This window comes from Euprymna scolopes, chromosome 13 (assembly GCF_053919585.1).
Source record: "Euprymna scolopes isolate OS-2025 chromosome 13, ASM5391958v1, whole genome shotgun sequence".
NCBI lineage: Eukaryota > Metazoa > Mollusca > Cephalopoda > Sepiida > Sepiolidae > Euprymna > Euprymna scolopes.
The window spans coordinates 143,376,905-143,399,646 of record NC_136494.1 but is presented as its reverse complement, the minus strand read 5'-3'; the positions used below and the strand labels follow the sequence as shown (position 1 = coordinate 143,399,646).

The 22,742-nt window shown below is 32.0% G+C and overlaps 1 protein-coding gene across 1 annotated transcript in view; it reads left to right on the top strand.

Moving 5' to 3' along the window:
• LOC145292211 (UDP-glucose:glycoprotein glucosyltransferase 1-like) overlaps positions 1-22,742 on the top strand; it is a 300,458-nt gene that overhangs the window by 23,298 nt on the left and 254,418 nt on the right. The window contains exons 3-7 of the mRNA XM_080138524.1: positions 3,556-3,641; positions 5,005-5,135; positions 5,618-5,754; positions 7,419-7,593; positions 10,194-10,290. Of these exons, the coding sequence (XP_079994650.1) occupies positions 3,556-3,641; positions 5,005-5,135; positions 5,618-5,754; positions 7,419-7,593; positions 10,194-10,290 (626 nt within the window). The remainder of the gene's footprint in view (positions 1-3,555; positions 3,642-5,004; positions 5,136-5,617; positions 5,755-7,418; positions 7,594-10,193; positions 10,291-22,742) is intronic.

Sequence of the window (22,742 nt, the reverse complement as noted above, 5' to 3'; positions counted from 1 at the left end):
TATTTGTTTATAATTTTACTCATTAAATAAAAAATTATTTTTTAATAATTAAAGTTTCAATAAAAAATATTTTTTAATAATTTTAATCATTTAATAAAAATATTAATAATTTTATTCATTTCATGAAAATATTTTTAATAAGTTTAATCATTTGATGAAAAATATTTTTTAAGAATTTTATTCATTTAATGAAAAATATTGTTTATAATTTTATTCATTCAATAAAAAAATATTTGTTTATAATTTTACTCCTTAAATAAAAATATTTTTATAATTTTAATCATTTGATAAAAAATATTTTTTGATTTTATTCATTTAATGAAAAATATTTTTTAATAATACTTTTTTCATTTAATGAAAAATAATTTTATTCTTTAACAATCATTTTTAATTTCATTTAATAAAAAATGTTTTAATAATTTTAATCATTTAAAAGTATTTTTAATAATTTTTTTATTTAATTTTATTCATTTAATAAAAAAATTTTATTCATTAAACAAAAAAATATTTTTTTCATAAATTTATTCATTTAATAAATATTTGAACATTTTATTCATTTTATAAAACAATATTTTTGGTCCCCCCCGACAAAAGGAGGGTGGACCTCTAAAAAAGTAACAGAACAGATTTTCCGAGAAAACATTGCCCCCCCCCCCCCTCTGGCGTGCTTTTCTAGTTAAAATGGCTAAAATTGACACTTTTGTGTTTATTAAAAAAAATTGATACTTTGGATTTTTATAAAACTTTCTGAAAAGTTTTAACTAACTGATTTCTATATAATTTTGTTTCTCTATACTTTGCGAGATAACTGTTGGGTGCGCCTCAGAGGTTCTTTAAGGGCTAATAAAAACACTCCATTTTTGGGACTATTTTACCATATTTGTCCCAAATTTTCTGTATATGTCTATTTAGCAGTTTTGCATGGTGCTGAACTCAAATTTAAATATGTTAAGGCCTTGGGGACTTTTGGGGCTAAAGGGGTGGAGCAAATGATGGACTTAGTCATTTCTTTTTTTGCATGGTGCACAACTCAGATTTAGATATGTTAAGGCCTAAAACTGCACTATTTGTTAATTTTCACCAGGATTTGACGTCTGCTGGGAACTTTTGGGGCTAAACGAGGGGAGGGGGTTCAATGCTGAACTTATTTATTTGATGCCTCGTTCACTTTGCACTCATGGGGGAACATGCATGCTGCACTTGTTCAAAATTTTGTTCGTTTAATAAAAATTATTCTTGTTTAGAATTCCCCCTTACATTAAAAAAAACTGAAAATAAAAATAATTTATATGATGTATGTACTTTTGACATAAAGTAGTTTTATTTTTAACTAAAAAAATCAAATGTTATTACGTAGCAAAAGGATGTCACTACTTTAAAGAGGTAGGTAACTCCACAATAATTCAAACTTGCATAGTCAGCCTTAATAAAATTTAAAATCATTTAAATATGATTTGCTTTATAAACATAATACTACTTGATCAATTTACTTGCTTTTTGGAATATGATCTTTTCGTTCTGTCATGGGTATGTACATCATAAAAGTTTTTCTGTATTTTTTGTGAACAACCACCAAAAATATTATATAACATTGTTTCGTGTTCTAAATTCTCTAAACTTAACAAATAATGGTTTCAATCATGTGATCAGTCTCTTCTCTTCAAAAAAGCGGCAAACCATGCAGGACTCCTCAGATTCAGACTTGTATTTGTATAATATTTGTCAACAAGATTGGATATTTTGCTGTATCAACAAGTGTGTCACATCTCACGGCAAATGGCAGCAAAATGAAAAGAAAAAAAAATTCTTCTTTGTAAAAGAACATATTTTTTTGAAAATCCTGCCCCCCCCCTAAACAATTTTTTAATGATTTAATCTATATAAATAAAATGTGTGTGTGTGTAAATATTTAACCAATAAGCTTTCAAACTACTGGTCACATGAAATTAACAAGAAATAGTGATCATACATGTGGTCTAGTTGAAATGCACAATGTTCATTTCAACTTGCCAACATATTTCTATTACTTTTGTGCATGTGCAAATTCATTCATAGCTTAAATTGGTTTAATTTTAAATCTTTCTTAGCTATTTCACAATATCTTAAATGGTTGGGGATGCAACTGGAGCACTAAATCTTTTGGTTTCAATTCTAGCTGATGGCACTTAAGTCATTTTTTTTTATAATAACTTTACAAAATAATGTAACGTTTCAGTGTAGCCGATTTGGCCTCAAATTAATACTTCATCGTTATAGTCAGTTTTTTTTTATAGTTTTTAAATTAACTCGGTAAACAAAGATATTTTTTTCTTTGAATGTAATTGAAATAAAATTTATTAAAAGAAAAAATTTAATTTGATTTAAAAAAAAAAAAATGAATTTAGAAATAACCATGTTTATTTTAAACACAATACAAAAACAACAACGCTCAGTCGTCAACGAGATTATATTTTCATATTTTTGTTCTCAATTTAAAAAAAAATTACAATATTTTAGTTTTTAATCATTAAATTAATTATAAAAAAATTTACCAGAGTTTTGCAAAACATGATTTTTCCGTAAAAAAACACTTAAATTGATATAAACATTAAAAACTTTGAACCGTGTTTATTCAAGACACAACACCACAAAAACAACATTCAGTCATCAACAAGGAGATTGTATTTTCATATTGTATTTCTTAATTTAAAAAAAATGAGCACCGCTTTTGCACTTATGTTACTGTGCTATTTTTTAAATAGTATTTTCAAGTTAAATTGAAGTTTTACAATATCTTTTTTTATTAAATTGTTAGGTGAAAGTACAGAATAGTTACAAAACATTCTCCCTTCCTCGTCCCCCCTCGCCAATCTTTCACGAGAAACACCCGTCTGGCTGAAACTACTGTCAATAATTTTCCCCACTCTTTATCTGTGCCTAAATCCAAACGTAGATTCCATGAGCAAAGCTTCTTTCTTAGAACTGCACGCCAGTGGAACTCTCTGCCGCTTGTCTGTTTCCCACCTGACTACAACTTGGATGCCTTCAAGTCCAACATAAACAAACTCTTGACAAACCGCCCCCTTAAGTAAGACACACTATCAAAACCCCCAATACTAATGATTACTACAATACTATCTCATTGATTACTGTACACGCAATAACCCTTATCCCTGAGTGGCCTTCGGGCCTTGATAAGTGGTGACCCCCACGTGAAAAAAAAAAAAATGTTAAGGATGGCTTTCTAAATAACATTGTTTCAGCATGCTAACATAAGTACAAAAAGAAACTTTAAAAATATTTAAAAATTTTTAATACTTAAAAACTTAATTAGAAAATAATCAAAACGTTTTTCAGAAACATGATTTTCTTAAAAACAATTAAAGTGATACGTTTTCATATTGTTTTTCTTAAGTTTTTAAAAAAGTTATAAAATCTTTATAAAAATGTGACTCTCGTGGTTGACGTCGAATTGTCCCTTCGCTGAATCAGCCACGCCAAAACGTCCCAATGATATGATTAATCTCTTCTAGCCATGAAACTTTGGATAATTCTTGTGATAAATTTTCATTTCAGTGAATTTTTAGCCACAGAAAATGAAGACTATTTCTGGGGTTTTGTTGAAGCCATTTCACAAAGAAATGCAGACAGCCTTAAACATGGTAAGTTCGTTTTCTCTGCCTCTTAATATTTATTTTTATTTAAATGTTTTATTTTAGTTCACATTAAATCATTTTTTCTTTTTTAAATCTTGTATCATGTAATTGAAACAATTTAACTTTCACTTTTATTATATACTAGCGGGGGTACCCGGCGTTGCCCGAGTGTTTATTTCCGGGACGGGGGGGGGGGAGTTTAAAAAAATGTTATGGTAGGTAAGTAGGAAGGATCAAACCCGGAGTCATGAGTAAAAGTAGGAAAATAAAGTGTGAAAAAAAAACAAAAAACAAAAAAACATCTGCAACGTTAACAGTTCGGCCACCAAGAAAAGTCCATTCCAGTTTTTTAGGAATAAAAAAAAAAAAAAAAACGACTACGGTAGGTCGGCGCGAACGTGAAAATATAATGTGAATTGTCCAGCACGCTAACCACTACGCCACAGAGCACTGCAGCTTAGTTTAGTGATTTTAAATAACTTCACATGAAATAACTACGAAGCCAAACCGGTGTTCTCTTCTCAACTGTTCCTTGTGAACGATCTCCAAACGGTGTTAAGTGGTGGCAGGGGGAGGAGGAATTTATTAGAGAGAAAATATTTTACCACTTCCATTGATCTTAACCGATTTTGGCCGTGACTTCTCAGCAGAAAAAGTATAGAAATCTAAGATTATCGAGGAATTTGAGAAATAATAAGCCTATAACACACCTCGGATATTGTTCTGCCGTTTGTGCATATTATATTTGCATGAAATATCTTGATTTTTAATCCTATTAATGTCAAAATCAGACAGGAAAAAATGAGTTCATTTTATTTATATATATATATATATATATATATATATATAAACACTCAAAGGCTCTTTTCTCGAGAAATCCTCTTATTTTGATCATCTTCAAGGACTGAGTTTCAATCCAGATCTAAAATAGAAGACTTATATCTAGTTTGTTTTAGCAACAAAGGAAGAAAATGGTTGAATCCTGTTACTGTTGCAAAAAATATATGATCCCTAATGTAATTTTCTTGTTCTTTAATTTTTTTATTCTTATTTATCCAGAACAAGGTACATTGCCACTTAAGTGTAAGGGATTTCTATTTGGGATTATGCCTATCTAATTTTATTGAGGTTATCAGATCTAAGGCATGAAAATCAACCTTGCTATTTGCTTTCTCTTTCTCTAAACAGTTAAAATGATTTCATAAGGTAGTTTTTTACCTTCTAAATTTGGCGTGAAGAGGGGGTATATATTTAATATAGATACAGATAAATCCAAATTGATCTTTATTATAGAATGGAGAATTGGTAAATTATATTTTATTCTTTTTTGTTCTCAATTATGTTTTTTTTTTTTTTCTTCTCTGTCCAGAAACTGATGAATCTTTGTACAAAATTCTGTTGGAATTGGCGAGTGCTTACCTTTCAACGTTGCAAATTAACATGCTGAGATTATCCATGTCTCTTCGGGTACATTCACCTGAGGTTGTGATGCACGACCAGGTTTGTATATTGCCACAATTTATTTATATCAAACCCACAATACACAGTATTGCCCGGAAGTCTTATTTTTATTTTGCTGGTCAAAAAGATTTATTATAAATTTTAGAATATGTATTCTCAGTTATATAGTAAATAATATGAGCAGCTTATTATTTTGTAAACCTTACCATTTAGTAGCCTGTGCCCCCCCCCCAATTTACAACCATTAAAAAAGTAATGTCAATGCAAAAAATATTAGTAAAAATAAAATTGCTCAACATAACATTTAGAGTTAAATAATTAATACATTTTTTTAAAGCTTCAGTACACTCTTAAGCAATAATATGTATATGTTTGGTAAAATCCTAAATTATTATTGGGTGCTAGTATAAATATGTGTGTGTTTGTGTACATATTTTTGTCTGTCTTCTGTCCATATCAATAAATATGAAAAAAAAATATGTAAACAAGTATTCATTATTCATTCTGGGTTTTTTTTGCAGATGGCAAAAGAGGACAAACTTGCAATGTCTGCGGGTGACAAAACGCAAACTGATTGTGAAGCATTCGTGAATGTTCATGGAGTCATGACATGTGATGTTAATGAGATAGATCATCTGATCAAATCAGCAGTGACAAGGTGACGAATCACTTGAATTTTTTTAAAGACTTTAATTTTTCTGATCATTTTATCAAATTAATGTAAATGTATTTTGTTGAGAACATGGTGCAATGGAGAAAAAGATGACTGGTTAATTTTAATGAATCCAAAATCAAGCTTCTCTCGTTTCATCATAATCGTTCTGACCCCCTTCACACTCCAGTTGAAATGAAAGAAGCTCCACGTCTTGACAAGTTTCTGGGACTGACCTTTACTCCTAATCTGAAATGGAATACATACATCAAGTCTGTGGCTAAGATCTCTGAAAAAATGGTTGGGTCACTGTACCACTCTGGCAGGTATCTCACTGCCGATGCAATCCTCTATTTGTAAAAGAGCCAAGTATGACCTAAAATGCAGTACTGCTGCTACATCTGGGTAAGAGTTGCTCAACAAGCCCTATTCAGCCTCGATAGAGTGCAAAACTGGCTTTGAAACCTAGTAGGTGATACCCTTTTCTCTTCCCTGCAACCTCTTTCCCGCAGAAGAGACGTGAGCCTGTCTCTGCTCTATCATTATTTTCATGGCAAGTGCTCCACTGAACTCCAATCTATGATCCCCCTTGCCAAACTTTCACAAAAAAGCACTCTAGTAGCTACAACCACTATAAACAATTTCCCCGACTCTCTATCTGTGCCTAAATCTAAACACAGATTCCATGAACAAAGTTTCTTTCCCAGAATTGTCCGCCTGTGGAACACTGTTCTGCTTTCCGGTTAATTATAACATGGTAGCCTTCAAAGCCAATGTAAACAAATTCTTGTTGAGCTATCCCCATAAATAATCAAATTCTACCCAATTTACACCCTTAACAATTACTAAACTACCACTTTACACTTATTAATCTTTATCCTCAAGTGGCTTTGAGGTCTTGATAAGTGGTGACTCACAAGTAAAAAAAATGTGTGTGTATATATGGCAATAGGCTAGAGTATGAGATTTGAATCAATTAGATTTTAAAGGAACCTTCATTTGATTCACAAGGATAGCGTGCTCTCCTTCCATCAGCCATGGCCAAGTAATTTGCAATTATATTCTTAGTATTTCTTGTACTGAGGATTGAACTTTCAGCCTCCAGAAGAAGGTTACTTAGAACTGAATATAACCTAGTGCTTTATCCATTACACCATGAGTCCTTGCAAATTACATTGGCTGAAATGTGAGAATAAGACATAAGATGAGAACAGTAGTTCGAATAACTCAAATAATCAATCCTCATCTCAAAACTCCAGAAATGTATGCTAAATTTTTCCTGTCTGAAAGTATGAATAAAAAATTGAATTATAAAAAAAAAAAAACTTTTCGAAATGCTTATAATTAATCCCAAAAAATATGGAAAAGCTTAAATAATTGATAACTGGTCTAGAATGTCAGGTGGAAGAGTGCAAAAAAAAGAAGAAAAAAAGGAATTTATGGATAATGACGATGTATATTCCAGGACTTTTAGATCTATCAATCTGCTAAACAATGTAGAAAGAGTGATGGTCTTAGGGATGCTTAATTCATGATAGATCATCATCTGCAGTATGTGGTGATACTGTTTGATGAAGTAAAAAAACATTTACAAAGTAAAAAAAACACTAAAAAAATAGTTTCATGAAAAACTTTATAATATTGTTTTTTTTTTGTTTTTTTTGTAACAGATCGAGGCCTTTAACTTACGCATTCGACCACCAATTCCCAAACAATGCTAAAGCTGATGTCTTAGTGATTCTCTATGCACGACTAGGCAGTGCCACTTTCCAAACATTCCATCGAAGACTTCAGCAGTTAGCTGTGAAAAAAGAAATCAACTATGTCCTCCGCCATTTCATTCTCGTAAGTTATAGTTCTGAGGAATTTTCTAAATGTTGATACGTTTTTCCTTTCATTTAATAACTTAGTTCTTTGTTTTGAAATGAATTTATTTCAAGAAAGTTTGTCCAATTTCTAATTTTGACAGCAACCTTTTGTTCCGTCGCTACAATGTTACCTGTTTTAAAAGTAGTTTAATGGAATGTGCTCTAATGAACCCACTTGTTCCCTCATGACGTATATATTCCTGACAAGCAGCAAAATATCACTCCTTCATTATTAAGGACCCTAGCTACTAGAAAGCCTTTTATTCCAATACATTTTCTCTCGAACTGCCAGATTGTGGAATTACCTTTCTGTTTCCTATTTCCTTGATTGCTTTAAGCTCTAGAAGTTTAAATGTAATCTGAACAGACATCTCACTACTCAACTCCCCACAGTCCTCTATTAGATACGATCCCAAATAGTAGCTCCTTTCTACCAAATGACAATATACCTTAAGAAAAAATGCTTTTCTTTTTACTCGTTTCTTATTTAGAAAGCTTGGTTTCAAATTCTGTTGTCTAAGATCCGTTGATTGTTGGTGTTCAAGTTTTCTGGCTTGTCCGACTTCCTTTGATCTTCAATTTGAATAATTTTGCCTTTTCTCCTGAAAGAATTGCTCCTCTCAACATGGTCAAACAAATGTAGTTTGTCAAGCTTTGATATGTTCAGTCTTGCAGATCGACTATTAGAATTGATCTGACCAGATATTGCATATCCATGAACAAGGGGGTGAATGAGTGCAACACTCCTCTACATGCAGCATTACACTCTTAACTTGACCATTATAACTCTCCTCCCCCTCATTAAGAAGAAGAACTCACAATTTTAGACAAAATTTCACATTCATCTATTATATAGTGAGCAAATATTGTGTGTATAGATGTCCAGCAAAAACTAAAAATACAAAAAACACATACAAAGTTGGTATTTATTTGCTTGACATGGATGAGTAAAAAATTCATTCTTTGGCATTGAACTAATGAAGAATGCAGCAAGAAGGATCGGTTTTCCAAGCATTTCATGGACTAACTAAAGGGAAATAACCCTGATTTTTGATTACTTATGTTGATTGCTTCCTTGTGGAATGTATATGAAGGAGAATTGTTTTTAATTTTCTTATCAGTTTGTTCAAGCTGATGATGGGGCATCCTACTGGATACCAAACATTCACCTACTATTTTATATATTCCAACCGAGAGATTTTAAGATTCTGATCGCCCCTTTTAAATGTAAATGTTTGAATCTCTTTTGCACTTAGTTCACCGGGTATATTTGTCAGGTAGTTTTTGAAATTTTATGAGTCAAGTTGCTGCTATAATTACTGGAATGATGGAGATCTTCCTAAGATTCCAATTTCTTTTCATGTCGTATATAAGACGTTGCAATTTCGTTATCTTTTCGCTCTCAACTTTGTTTAACCCAGCATCAATGGGGTACACTAACTTCTACTAAGGTTGCTTCTTTCTCTTTGTTCCATATCACTTTGTCAGGTTTTCTGGCTCTGTTTTCAAGTATGTTGCATTGTCATAGTGGCTGGTGGGTGACATTTCCAAATATTCTTTCTGTTATGTTCCCAGAACTTGCTGCTGCATTTGGTATTCAACTTTTTTTTCCGATCGTTCAGTATAGATATTTACACACTCCATTGTGTCGCATCATATAGTAGCTGTCCTCCAGCAGAACCTTACAACTGGATGTCCGGTGGCTCATGCTCTCTAGTTCTGTGTGGCAGAACCTGCACTTGCTGTCATGGCATGTGTGCATGCGTGTATGTATGTTTAGCGAGAGGAATGGGCTGGGTGGAGGAAAGGGGATAGAGAGGAGAAAATAGAGGAGGAGGAAAAGGTAGAGGGGAATAGGAGAGGGGAAAGAGAGAAAGATATAAATAGATAGAGGTAAAGAAATAAAAATTTTAATATAAATGTGTTATACTTTTGCCATGGAGAATGCTGGTAAAAATGTATGTAATAATATTAAATTCATTTTTTTTTTTGTGTTTTAGGTATGAAGCCTGAATCATTTTGTGAGGGGGAGGTGGGTTGATTATCATCCAATTCTGTCAAAAACTTTTGAGCTTACCCATGCTAGATACTCTTACCAAAATACCGCATTCACTCTATGGCTTGATCCTATATAAAAAGAAATCCTCAAATGGTTTCACTGAATTTTAGAGCTTGTGATGTCATGATTTACCATACATACTGATTTTTTCCCTAATAGTAGAGCTAAACTCACAACCACCTGCAACAGTTAACATATCACCAAGATAACAAACATTTCAATAAGATAGTCATCCAACTTCACCTCAGTAAAAAGTTGACAGTCAAGTGAGTGTGTCTGCCCCAATCATCTGCACTTATAGTTTGGGTCTAGAAGTGCCAACTTTTTAGACAAGTATATTTTTGTGAACCCATTTTGCATTGAATGACACTCGATCTCTCTCTGATTCTCCACACAGCACATACACATTAAAATAAAAATAAAACCATTGAATGCAGCGTTCGAAAGTTTATGTATGTTTCTCATTCTGTTTCATTGAAATAAAATTATTAACTACTTTTCTTTGAATTTCTAAACAGAATCCTACTAATCGTCTAGTCCGTCTGTCTGGTTACGGTGTGGAATTGGCCCTTAAAAGTACAGAGTATAAAGCCAAGGATGACACCAAAGTGGAAGGTATGTCACTCCCCCCCCCCCCCACTGCACATGCACACACATTTTTTTTTTATTTTAGAAATTTAAAATATATTATGCTACATTTAGTCTCTGTCTGAGGATGCAATTGAAAAGAAATCCCTATACCAAGATCAACCATAACTGTATGAAGAGTCAGATGATAGTAAAAATTTTTCATTAGGATTTTACGATGTATTGTGAAGTTCTGTTTAAGCTCGGCATCCATAAACCACTAAAATAATCTTTTAATTTATAACTAGTTGCCCGATGTTGCCTGGAGAATTTTTGCTTGCATTTTTATTTTTTAAAAGACGACCCAAAGTAAAATTAAAATAAATACATAATAAATAGAATACTCAGTTTTCATGGTCAACTAATAGATTTGATAGATAAAGTTAAATCAATTTGATTATTTCGATTATTCTTCTCATCTTCATTGTTATTGCAACAATGTTCCTGTCAATGTAACCTTTGACCTTCAGGTGTATCTTGTAAAAGTCAGGAAATCTTTCTGTTGAATGTGAATCTGCACAAAAGTTTTAACAGAACCCTTTATTTAATTCACGAGAGTAGTATGCTCCTGTTTTTTCAGCAATGAACTGGTAGAAGTTTTAAATAATTCACAATTGTATTCTTAGTATCACTCGCACATGATTGGACTTTCAACTTCCAGGAAAAGTGTCACTTAGAACTGAATTTTACTTTATATATTATGCCAGGGTTCTTACTAAATTAATATTATTCTTACGACCCATGGATTAAATAAAGGATTCCATTCGAAATTCTGTACAGATTTCTTTCTCCAAGAAATGAAGTTCTTGTTCCCCAAGAAATGAAGTTCTTGTTCCCCAAGAAATGAGGTTCTTGTTCCCCAAGAAATGAGGTTCTTGTTCCCCAAGAAATGAAGTTCTTGTTCCCCAAGAAATGAGGTTCTTGTTCCCCAAGAAATGAGGTTCTTGTTCCCCAAGAAATGAGGTTCTTGTTCCCCAAGAAATGAGGTTCTTGTTCCCCAAGAAATGAAGTTCTTGTTCCCCAAGAAATGAGTTTCTTGTTCCCCAAGAAATGAGTTTCTTGTTCCCCAAGAAATGAGGTTCTTGTTCCCCAAGAAATGAGGTTCTTGTTCCCCAAGAAATGAGGTTCTTGTTCCCCAAGAAATGAGGTTCTTGTGTTGTATTGTTATCATAAAGGTGGAACCGTGTGTGTGATCGTCAATTTGTTCTGTATATTTGTTGTATATTCATATTTAATTGTTCATATGTAGTTGTGTGTGTGGTACATGTATGTTGGACATACCTTAATGCGTCGTTGATGTTCCACCTGGAATTCATCTCCAGTCTTGGAGGGGAGACTGGAACCTGTTTTGGATGAAGATTCATTCACTGCAAGATGATGAATTGGTTTTATAGTTTTATTCACTTTCCAGATATCGATCGCAGAAGGATGGAAAGTGAATCTCTGGCTTGCGTGGTGGACTTCTAGATCTTATTTTCACACATGTCAGCTCGCCCCCTCCCCCTACAATGAAGGGGAGGAGATGACCCATTAAGTCGTCTACTCTTGTCTACATCCCAAATCCAACTCACTGATTCCAGCTAACCTGATCATGTGACTCGCATGCAAATCTGATCAGCTGACCCTCACTTCCGGAAAAATGTGTCTATAATATAATTTACACACCTCCCTCTATTTCTCGATCCATTTCCTAACACTTGTCCCTTCCAGTAAAAAAATCAAAAAATCAAGAAAAATCTGTTTGTGTTCACCCGTGACTAAACAGAAATAATATATTCCAAAAATCATGCAAATTGATCAAGTTTTATTTTTAAATAAGAAAATTAAATTTTATAATTATCTTGTCCGCTATTTTGAAAAATAAATCTTAAAAATCAAGGGAAGTAACTCAATAATTCATATTAAATTTATGTTGTAATGCCTACAAATCTCCAGTAGTTGCTTAAAAATATTTTTCTTTGTATAAAAAACTAGCCTGGGTGTTTGTAGGTGTGTGTTGAACAAAAAAAAAAGTCGTAGTAGGCAGACAGACCCAAACTTGTGACATGAAGGCGGAAAAGAAAGTGGAGGTGTGTGTAAGGATGTTGGTTGAGCAAAAAGACAAAAAAAGTCGTAGTAGGCAGGCAGGCTGAACCCGTCCTATGAAGGCGGAAAAGAAAATGGAGGTGTGTGTAAGGGTGTTGGTTGAGCAAAAAGACAAAAAAAGTCGTAGTAGGCAGGCAGGCTCGAACCCGTCCTGCGAAGGAGGAAAAGAAAGTGAAAAAACTGACGTAGGTTTAAATTAAGGCTAGAGAATTGAAGAGGTGATGACTTTTGAAAATATCGGCGAAAAAGTAACCCCTCCCTGTAGAAAAGTGCCCAGTTGAGGGTGAAGGAATTAATGTTTTTGGCCAATTTTTCGATATTTGTCATCCGAAGGGTCAAGCTTCAAAATGATACCAATCTTGTGAAAATCTGTCGCCTCTGTCGAAAGATCTGATATATTCAGTTGTGTTAGATGGTTTTAATATATTCAGTTGTGTTAGATGGTTTTAATATATTCAGTTGTGTTAGATGGTTTTAATATATTCAGTTGTGTTAGATGGTTTTAATATATTCAGTTGTGTTAGATGGTTTTAATATATTCAGTTGTGTAAGATGGTTTTAATATATTCAGTTGTGTTAGATGGTTTTAATATATTCAGTTGTGTTAGATGGTTTTAATATATTCAGTTGTGTTAGATGGTTTTAATATATTCAGTTGTGTTAGATGGTTTTAATATATTCAGTTGTGTTAGATGGTTTTAATATATTCAGTTGTGTTAGATGGTTTTAATATATTCAGTTGTGTTAGATGGTTTTAATATATTCAGTTGTGTTAGATGGTTTTAATATATTCAGTTGTGTTAGATGGTTTTAATATATTCAGTTGTGTTAGATGGTTTTAATATATTCAGTTGTGTTAGATGGTTTTAATATTCAGTTGTGTTAGATGGTTTTAATATATTCAGTTGTGTTAGATGGTTTTAATATATTCAGTTGTGTTAGATGGTTTTAATATATTCAGTTGTGTTAGATGGTTTTAATATATTCAGTTGTGTTAGATGGTTTTAATATATTCAGTTGTGTTAGATGGTTTTAATATATTCAGTTGTGTTAGATGGTTTTAATATATTCAGTTGTGTTAGATGGTTTTAATATATTCAGTTGTGTTAGATGGTTTTAATATATTCAGTTGTGTTAGATGGTTTTAATATATTCAGTTGTGTTAGATGGTTTTAATATTCAGTTGTGTTAGATGGTTTTAATATATTCAGTTGTGTTAGATGGTTTTAATATATTCAGTTGTGTTAGATGGTTTTAATATATTCAGTTGTGTTAGATGGTTTTAATATATTCAGTTGTGTTAGATGGTTTTAATATATTCAGTTGTGTTAGATGGTTTTAATATATTCAGTTGTGTTAGATGGTTTTAATATATTCAGTTGTGTTAGATGGTTTTAATATATTCAGTTGTGTTAGATGGTTTTAATATATTCAGTTGTGTTAGATGGTTTTAATATATTCAGTTGTGTTAGATGGTTTTAATATATTCAGTTGTGTTAGATGGTTTTAATATATTCAGTTGTGTTAGATGGTTTTAATATTCAGTTGTGTTAGATGGTTTTAATATATTCAGTTGTGTTAGATGGTTTTAATATATTCAGTTGTGTTAGATGGTTTTAATATATTCAGTTGTGTTAGATGGTTTTAATATATTCAGTTGTGTTAGATGGTTTTAATATATTCAGTTGTGTTAGATGGTTTTAATATATTCAGTTGTGTTAGATGGTTTTAATATATTCAGTTGTGTTAGATGGTTTTAATATTCAGTTGTGTTAGATGGTTTTAATATATTCAGTTGTGTTAGATGGTTTTAATATATTCAGTTGTGTTAGATGGTTTTAATATATTCAGTTGTGTTAGATGGTTTTAATATATTCAGTTGTGTTAGATGGTTTTAATATTCAGTTGTGTTAGATGGTTTTAATATATTCAGTTGTGTTAGATGGTTTTAATATATTCAGTTGTGTTAGATGGTTTTAATATATTCAGTTGTGTTAGATGGTTTTAATATATTCAGTTGTGTTAGATGGTTTTAATATATTCAGTTGTGTTAGATGGTTTTAATATTCAGTTGTGTTAGATGGTTTTAATATATTCAGTTGTGTTAGATGGTTTTAATATATTCAGTTGTGTAAGATGGTTTTAATATATTCAGTTGTGTTAGATGGTTTTAATATATTCAGTTGTGTTAGATGGTTTTAATATATTCAGTTGTGTTAGATGGTTTTAATATATTCAGTTGTGTTAGATGGTTTTAATATATTCAGTTGTGTTAGATGGTTTTAATATATTCAGTTGTGTTAGATGGTTTTAATATATTCAGTTGTGTTAGATGGTTTTAATATATTCAGTTGTGTTAGATGGTTTTAATATATTCAGTTGTGTTAGATGGTTTTAATATATTCAGTTGTGTTAGATGGTTTTAATATATTCAGTTGTGTTAGATGGTTTTAATATTCAGTTGTGTTAGATGGTTTTAATATATTCAGTTGTGTTAGATGGTTTTAATATATTCAGTTGTGTTAGATGGTTTTAATATATTCAGTTGTGTTAGATGGTTTTAATATATTCAGTTGTGTTAGATGGTTTTAATATATTCAGTTGTGTTAGATGGTTTTAATATATTCAGTTGTGTTAGATGGTTTTAATATATTCAGTTGTGTTAGATGGTTTTAATATATTCAGTTGTGTTAGATGGTTTTAATATATTCAGTTGTGTTAGATGGTTTTAATATATTCAGTTGTGTTAGATGGTTTTAATATATTCAGTTGTGTTAGATGGTTTTAATATATTCAGTTGTGTTAGATGGTTTTAATATTCAGTTGTGTTAGATGGTTTTAATATATTCAGTTGTGTTAGATGGTTTTAATATATTCAGTTGTGTTAGATGGTTTTAATATATTCAGTTGTGTTAGATGGTTTTAATATATTCAGTTGTGTTAGATGGTTTTAATATATTCAGTTGTGTTAGATGGTTTTAATATATTCAGTTGTGTTAGATGGTTTTAATATATTCAGTTGTGTTAGATGGTTTTAATATATTCAGTTGTGTTAGATGGTTTTAATATATTCAGTTGTGTTAGATGGTTTTAATATATTCAGTTGTGTTAGATGGTTTTAATATTCAGTTGTGTTAGATGGTTTTAATATATTCAGTTGTGTTAGATGGTTTTAATATATTCAGTTGTGTTAGATGGTTTTAATATATTCAGTTGTGTTAGATGGTTTTAATATATTCAGTTGTGTTAGATGGTTTTAATATATTCAGTTGTGTTAGATGGTTTTAATATATTCAGTTGTGTTAGATGGTTTTAATATTCAGTTGTGTTAGATGGTTTTAATATATTCAGTTGTGTTAGATGGTTTTAATATTCAGTTGTGTTAGATGGTTTTAATATATTCAGTTGTGTTAGATGGTTTTAATATATTCAGTTGTGTTAGATGGTTTTAATATATTCAGTTGTGTTAGATGGTTTTAATATATTCAGTTGTGTTAGATGGTTTTAATATTCAGTTGTGTTAGATGGTTTTAATATATTCAGTTGTGTTAGATGGTTTTAATATATTCAGTTGTGTTAGATGGTTTTAATATATTCAGTTGTGTTAGATGGTTTTAATATATTCAGTTGTGTTAGATGGTTTTAATATATTCAGTTGTGTTAGATGGTTTTAATATATTCAGTTGTGTTAGATGGTTTTAATATATTCAGTTGTGTTAGATGGTTTTAATATATTCAGTTGTGTTAGATGGTTTTAATATATTCAGTTGTGTTAGATGGTTTTAATATATTCAGTTGTGTTAGATGGTTTTAATATATTCAGTTGTGTTAGATGGTTTTAATATATTCAGTTGTGTTAGATGGTTTTAATATATTCAGTTGTGTTAGATGGTTTTAATATATTCAGTTGTGTTAGATGGTTTTAATATATTCAGTTGTGTTAGATGGTTTTAATATTCAGTTGTGTTAGATGGTTTTAATATATTCAGTTGTGTTAGATGGTTTTAATATATTCAGTTGTGTTAGATGGTTTTAATATTCAGTTGTGTTAGATGGTTTTAATATATTCAGTTGTGTTAGATGGTTTTAATATATTCAGTTGTGTTAGATGGTTTTAATATATTCAGTTGTGTTAGATGGTTTTAATATATTCAGTTGTGTTAGATGGTTTTAATATATTCAGTTGTGTTAGATGGTTTTAATATATTCAGTTGTGTTAGATGGTTTTAATATATTCAGTTGTGTTAGATGGTTTTAATATATTCAGTTGTGTTAGATGGTTTTAATATATTCAGTTGTGTTAGATGGTTTTAATATTCAGTTGTGTTAGATGGTTTTAATATATTCAGTTGTGTTAGATGGTTTTAATATATTCAGTTGTGTTAGATGGTTTTAATATTCAGTTGTGTTAGATGGTTTTAATATATTCAGTTGTGTTAGATGGTTTTAATATTCAGTTGTGTTAGATGGTTTTAATATATTCAGTTGTGTTAGATGGTTTTAATATATTCAGTTGTGTTAGATGGTTTTAATATATTCAGTTGTGTTAGATGGTTTTAATATATTCAGTTGTGTTAGATGGTTTTAATATATTCAGTTGTGTTAGATGGTTTTAATATATTCAGTTGTGTTAGATGGTTTTAATATATTCAGTTGTGTTAGATGGTTTTAATATATTCAGTTGTGTTAGATGGTTTTAATATATTCAGTTGTGTTAGATGGTTTTAATATATTCAGTTGTGTTAGATGGTTTTAATATATTCAGTTGTGTTAGATGGTTTTAATATATTCAGTTGTGTTAGATGGTTTTAATATATTCAGTTGTGTTAGATGGTTTTAATATATTCAGTTGTGTTAGATGGTTTTAATATATTCAGTTGTGTTAGATGGTTTTAATATATTCAGTTGTGTTAGATGGTTTTAATATATTCAGTTGTGTTAGATGGTTTTAATATATTCAGTTGTGTTAGATGGTTTTAATATATTCAGTTGTGTTAGATGGTTTTAATATATTCAGTTGTGTTAGATGGTTTTAATATATTCAGTTGTGTTAGATGGTTTTAATATTCAGTTGTGTTAGATGGTTTTAATATATTCAGTTGTGTTAGATGGTTTTAATATATTCAGTTGTGTTAGATGGTTTTAATATATTCAGTTGTGTTAGATGGTTTTAATATATTCAGTTGTGTTAGATGGTTTTAATATTCAGTTGTGTTAGATGGTTTTAATATATTCAGTTGTGTTAGATGGTTTTAATATATTCAGTTGTGTTAGATGGTTTTAATATATTCAGTTGTGTTAGATGGTTTTAATATATTCAGTTGTGTTAGATGGTTTTAATATTCAGTTGTGTTAGATGGTTTTAATATATTCAGTTGTGTTAGATGGTTTTAATATATTCAGTTGTGTTAGATGGTTTTAATATATTCAGTTGTGTTAGATGGTTTTAATATATTCAGTTGTGTTAGATGGTTTTAATATATTCAGTTGTGTTAGATGGTTTTAATATATTCAGTTGTGTTAGATGGTTTTAATATTCAGTTGTGTTAGATGGTTTTAATATATTCAGTTGTGTTAGATGGTTTTAATATATTCAGTTGTGTTAGATGGTTTTAATATATTCAGTTGTGTTAGATGGTTTTAATATATTCAGTTGTGTTAGATGGTTTTAATATATTCAGTTGTGTTAGATGGTTTTAATATATTCAGTTGTGTTAGATGGTTTTAATATATTCAGTTGTGTTAGATGGTTTTAATATATTCAGTTGTGTTAGATGGTTTTAATATATTCAGTTGTGTTAGATGGTTTTAATATATTCAGTTGTGTTAGATGGTTTTAATATATTCAGTTGTGTTAGATGGTTTTAATATATTCAGTTGTGTTAGATGGTTTTAATATATTCAGTTGTGTTAGATGGTTTTAATATATTCAGTTGTGTTAGATGGTTTTAATATATTCAGTTGTGTTAGATGGTTTTAATATATTCAGTTGTGTTAGATGGTTTTAATATATTCAGTTGTGTTAGATGGTTTTAATATATTCAGTTGTGTTAGATGGTTTTAATATATTCAGTTGTGTTAGATGGTTTTAATATATTCAGTTGTGTTAGATGGTTTTAATATATTCAGTTGTGTTAGATGGTTTTAATATATTCAGTTGTGTTAGATGGTTTTAATATATTCAGTTGTGTTAGATGGTTTTAATATATTCAGTTGTGTTAGATGGTAAATGTATCCAATGAAATAAGGATCATCATGGTTTCCATTTAGTCTTGAAAAACAATCGATATCCCCTGTAACTGTGAAACAAAAAGTTGCGCCATTCCTAATTACGCATCTGAATCAGCTATGCTTGATTCCAGCAGCAAGGAAAAATGCAGGATAATTTTTTTTTTTTTTCCTTTTTTTTTTTTTTTTTTTTTACATGTGGGTCACCACTTATCAAGGCCCAGGAGCCACTCAGGGATAAGGGTTATTGTGTGTACAGTAATCAATGGGATAGTATCGTAGTAATAGTTAGTATTGGGGATTTGATAAGGTGTCATTACTTAAGGAGGCGGTTCATCAGAAATTTGTTTGTGTTGGACTTGAAGACATCCAAGTTGAATTCGGGGGTGAAACAGGCAAGCGGCAGAGAGTTCCACAGCCATGCAGTTCTAAGAAAGAAGCTTTGTTCATGAAATCTACGTTTTGATTTAGGCACGGATAAAGAGTGGGGAAAATTATTGACAGTGGTTTCAGCCAGATGGGTGTTTCTCGTGAAAGATTGGCGGGTTGGGGGGGGGGACCAGAGAATAGAGCTCAGACGAGCACTTGCCATGGAAATAATGATAAAACAGAGACATGCTCGCAACGTCTCTTCTGTGGGAGAGAGGTTGCAGGGAAGAGAAAAGGTTCCCCACCAAGCCACAAAGTCTATTTTGTACTCTGTCAAGGCAGGATAGACTGTTTTTAACAGCTCCTGCCCAGATGTGGCAGCAGTAATCCATCCTTGGACGTACTTGGCTTTTATACAGATAGAGAATTGCATCATTAGTGAGATATCTTCTGGAGCGGTAGAAGGATCCCACCATTTTCCAAGCGACCTTGGCCACAGACTTGATGTATATGTTCCATTTCAGATCAGGAGTAAAGGTCAAACCCAGAAGCTTATCTAAACATGGGGCCTCCCCTAGACAAGAGCCATTCATTTCAATTGATGCCAGATGGTGGGGATCAGAGCGTTTATGATGCATTGATAGGAGCTTGGTCTTAGATGCATTAAAGGTAACCAGCCATCTCCCCCCCCCCCCCCCGAACGACGTGTTCAAGATCAGAGGTGAGGGAATCAGAGAGAACTTTGTCATTTACGGCCTTTGATGTGTTGCCATAGATAGTTGTGTCATCAGCATAAATGTCAACGAATGATTTAAGTATGTGTTTTGGGAGATCATTGATGTAGATCAAGTAGAGAGTTGGGCCCAGGATGGACCCCTGAGGGACTCCAGCATTAATACTGTATGCCTCTGATTTCTGCCCATCAACCACTACTCTTATGAGCCCATCAGAGAGAAATGATTTAATGATAGAGAAAACATTTCCAGTTATACCATAGGTGAAAATCTTGTGAAGTAGGCCTTTATGCTATATCTTATTAAGGCCTTTGTATATGTCAAGAGCAATTGCCCTAGAAATGAAGCCTTTGTCAAGAGATTTGCTAATTCTATGTGGTATAACTGTTAGCACGTCAGCTGTAGATCTAGCAGAACGGAAACCATATTGCGTGTCATTAAGAAGATTATTTCTGCTGAGGTGGTTGACTACTTCTCTATTTAATATGGATTCCAGCAACTTACTCATGACACCCAGGAGACTTATTGGTCTGTATTGAGAGGGAGATGACTTATCACCTGAATTCTTAAATACAGGGCATACTGATGAGGTTTTCCAGGATGTTAGAAAGCACTTCTCCTTAAGGCAATGCTTAAAGTTTGGTAAGTATGGGGGCAAGTTCTGGTTGTAGCTTTTTTGATACTATAATTGGAATACCGTCAGGGCCAGTTGCTTTACTGGAGTCAAGGTTCTTGATTAGCTTGGCGACCTCACACACAGATATTTGTTTGTTACCTAGCGTGTTGTAGGAGGAAATACGGGGAGTTGATGGCCTTCGTCACATAGGGTAGAATTTGCTGCAAAGTTCTTGGCAAATATTTTGGCCTTGTCGGATGCTGACGAGATGACCTCTGGACCATTGATAATTGTTGGGGTAGAACGCACGCTTCTGTTCAAAATTCTATTTGCTATTTGCCAGAACTAGTGGGAACCAAGCCGCTGCTCAGCTACTTTGGATTTAACGGATTGAGCATATAGCTTTCTTGCATTTTTTATTACTCTTTTACAGTGGTTGCTGGCGGTCCTGAAAGCAGCTTTAGTCTCAGTGCATCTATTACGTTGGTAGTTATGGAAAAAGTGATTTCTGTGTGCGATGGCAGCAGCACATTCAGGGGAGAACCATGGCTGACTGTTAGGTTTTTGTTGGAATGTTTTGGATGGTATTAATTGGTCTATGCCAACAAGTTACCATTCAGTCAGGTCTGATACTATAGAGGACACATCCTTTTTAAACATGGAATGGAGAGGTAGATCAGATATGAATGTACGGAAGCTATCTCAGTCAGTCATAGAGTATCGGTATACAGTACGGTGGAGAGGTACATCTGTAGACTTATTATGTTTCATTTTTATCTTAACTGATACAACGGAGTGGTCGGAGGATCCCAGAGGAGATAGAACGGCACATGAGCATAGCTCGAGGGAAGTGGAGAGAAAAAGGTCTAGAAGGCTTGCGTACTGACCGGTAGTATCGGGCGCATGGGTGGGCTCGCGAACAATCTGAGTGAGGTCATATGCAATGGCAAAATCATGGCAGAACCTCCCCTCATCGTCAGTCTTATTTGAGTGGGTGAGCCATTCAACATTGTGGACATTGAAGTCACCGCAAATGTGAATGTTAGCCGCGGGATGGGCAGACAGGATGTGGTCAATTTTCTCCGATATACTCTTAAAGATAGTAACTCAGTTGTTGTGGGGGCGATAGAGGGCAAATATAAATGCGGTGGTGTAAGCAAGTGCAACCCGGAAGCACATATAAGGTAAGTTAGGGTCTTCTCTGGAGATATCCCTGCCACAATTGGAAAACAAGTGGAATGCATATACAGCACTTGGTATTTCCAAATTGTCACCCATTTTCGTACTAACCAGGCTTGACGTTGCTTAACTTTGCTCATCTAACAGGAACTAGTGTTTCAAAGTAATGCTGTCATTGAAATAATGTCTACAACAAATTTAGAAAATGAACAAATTCTGTCTAAAGTTGAAAAGAGGAAATGTAAAGCTGAAATATTCTAAAGATATTCATGTGATGAATGTTCATTGAAAAGAGATCGTTGTAGCAGACAATTTTACAGATGAAGACTTCATGAAAAGCGTTTATTAAAATTAGTGATCTGTTGAAGTTGTGTCCCTTGGATCATGTAAAGAGTTGCTTCCCATTGTCCGTGATGACGTTTGTGATGACGTATCATTTAAACTTTTAACTAATTTAAAGTTATCTTCTCTTTATCTGTACATAAACGAATGTTTTTGTATATTTTTCTCTCTTTTTCTCATCATGTAAATACATGCAGACGGTCTTTCTCTGTGTCTGTGTGTGTAAAACTAAAATGGTTACGTGTTAATTTATATTTTGCCAACTGTTGATATGACTTCACGTGTGAATTTTATTTAAAACAAACAAGGTATGTTTTTGTATTTAATTCATAAATAACTATCAAAAGTTAATAATTAACTAATTAATTAACTAACATTTATTGCCAGCAATGGTTGATATTTGTCCTGTAAAATCCTTTAACAAATGTTTGCAATGAGTACAGTATTTTTGGAGTTGAGAACTGATCTAATTAAATTTGTTAAATTAACAACCACAGACAATTGCGAATAAAATCATTTTGAAGAAAATAAAAGCAATTTGATCATTCACCACAATGAGCATCAGAATTTATTTCTTTAAGATAATGGGGTTCTTGTTCAGACCCCCCCCCCCCAGTAAAAAATAAAACATCAAGAAAAATCTTTTTTGATGTATGTACCCATGATGAAACAAGAATAACATATTCCAAAAATCATGCAAATTGATAAAGTTTTCTTTTTAAATAAGGAGAATCAAATTTTATCAATATTCAAGAAGTGAACTATCTTGCCTGCCATTTTGAAAAATATGGAGGTAATTCTTCAATAACTCATACTTATTAGATTTATTTGTTAATTCCTACAAATTCCCTTAAAGTCACTTAAAAATGATTAAATAAATCTACTTG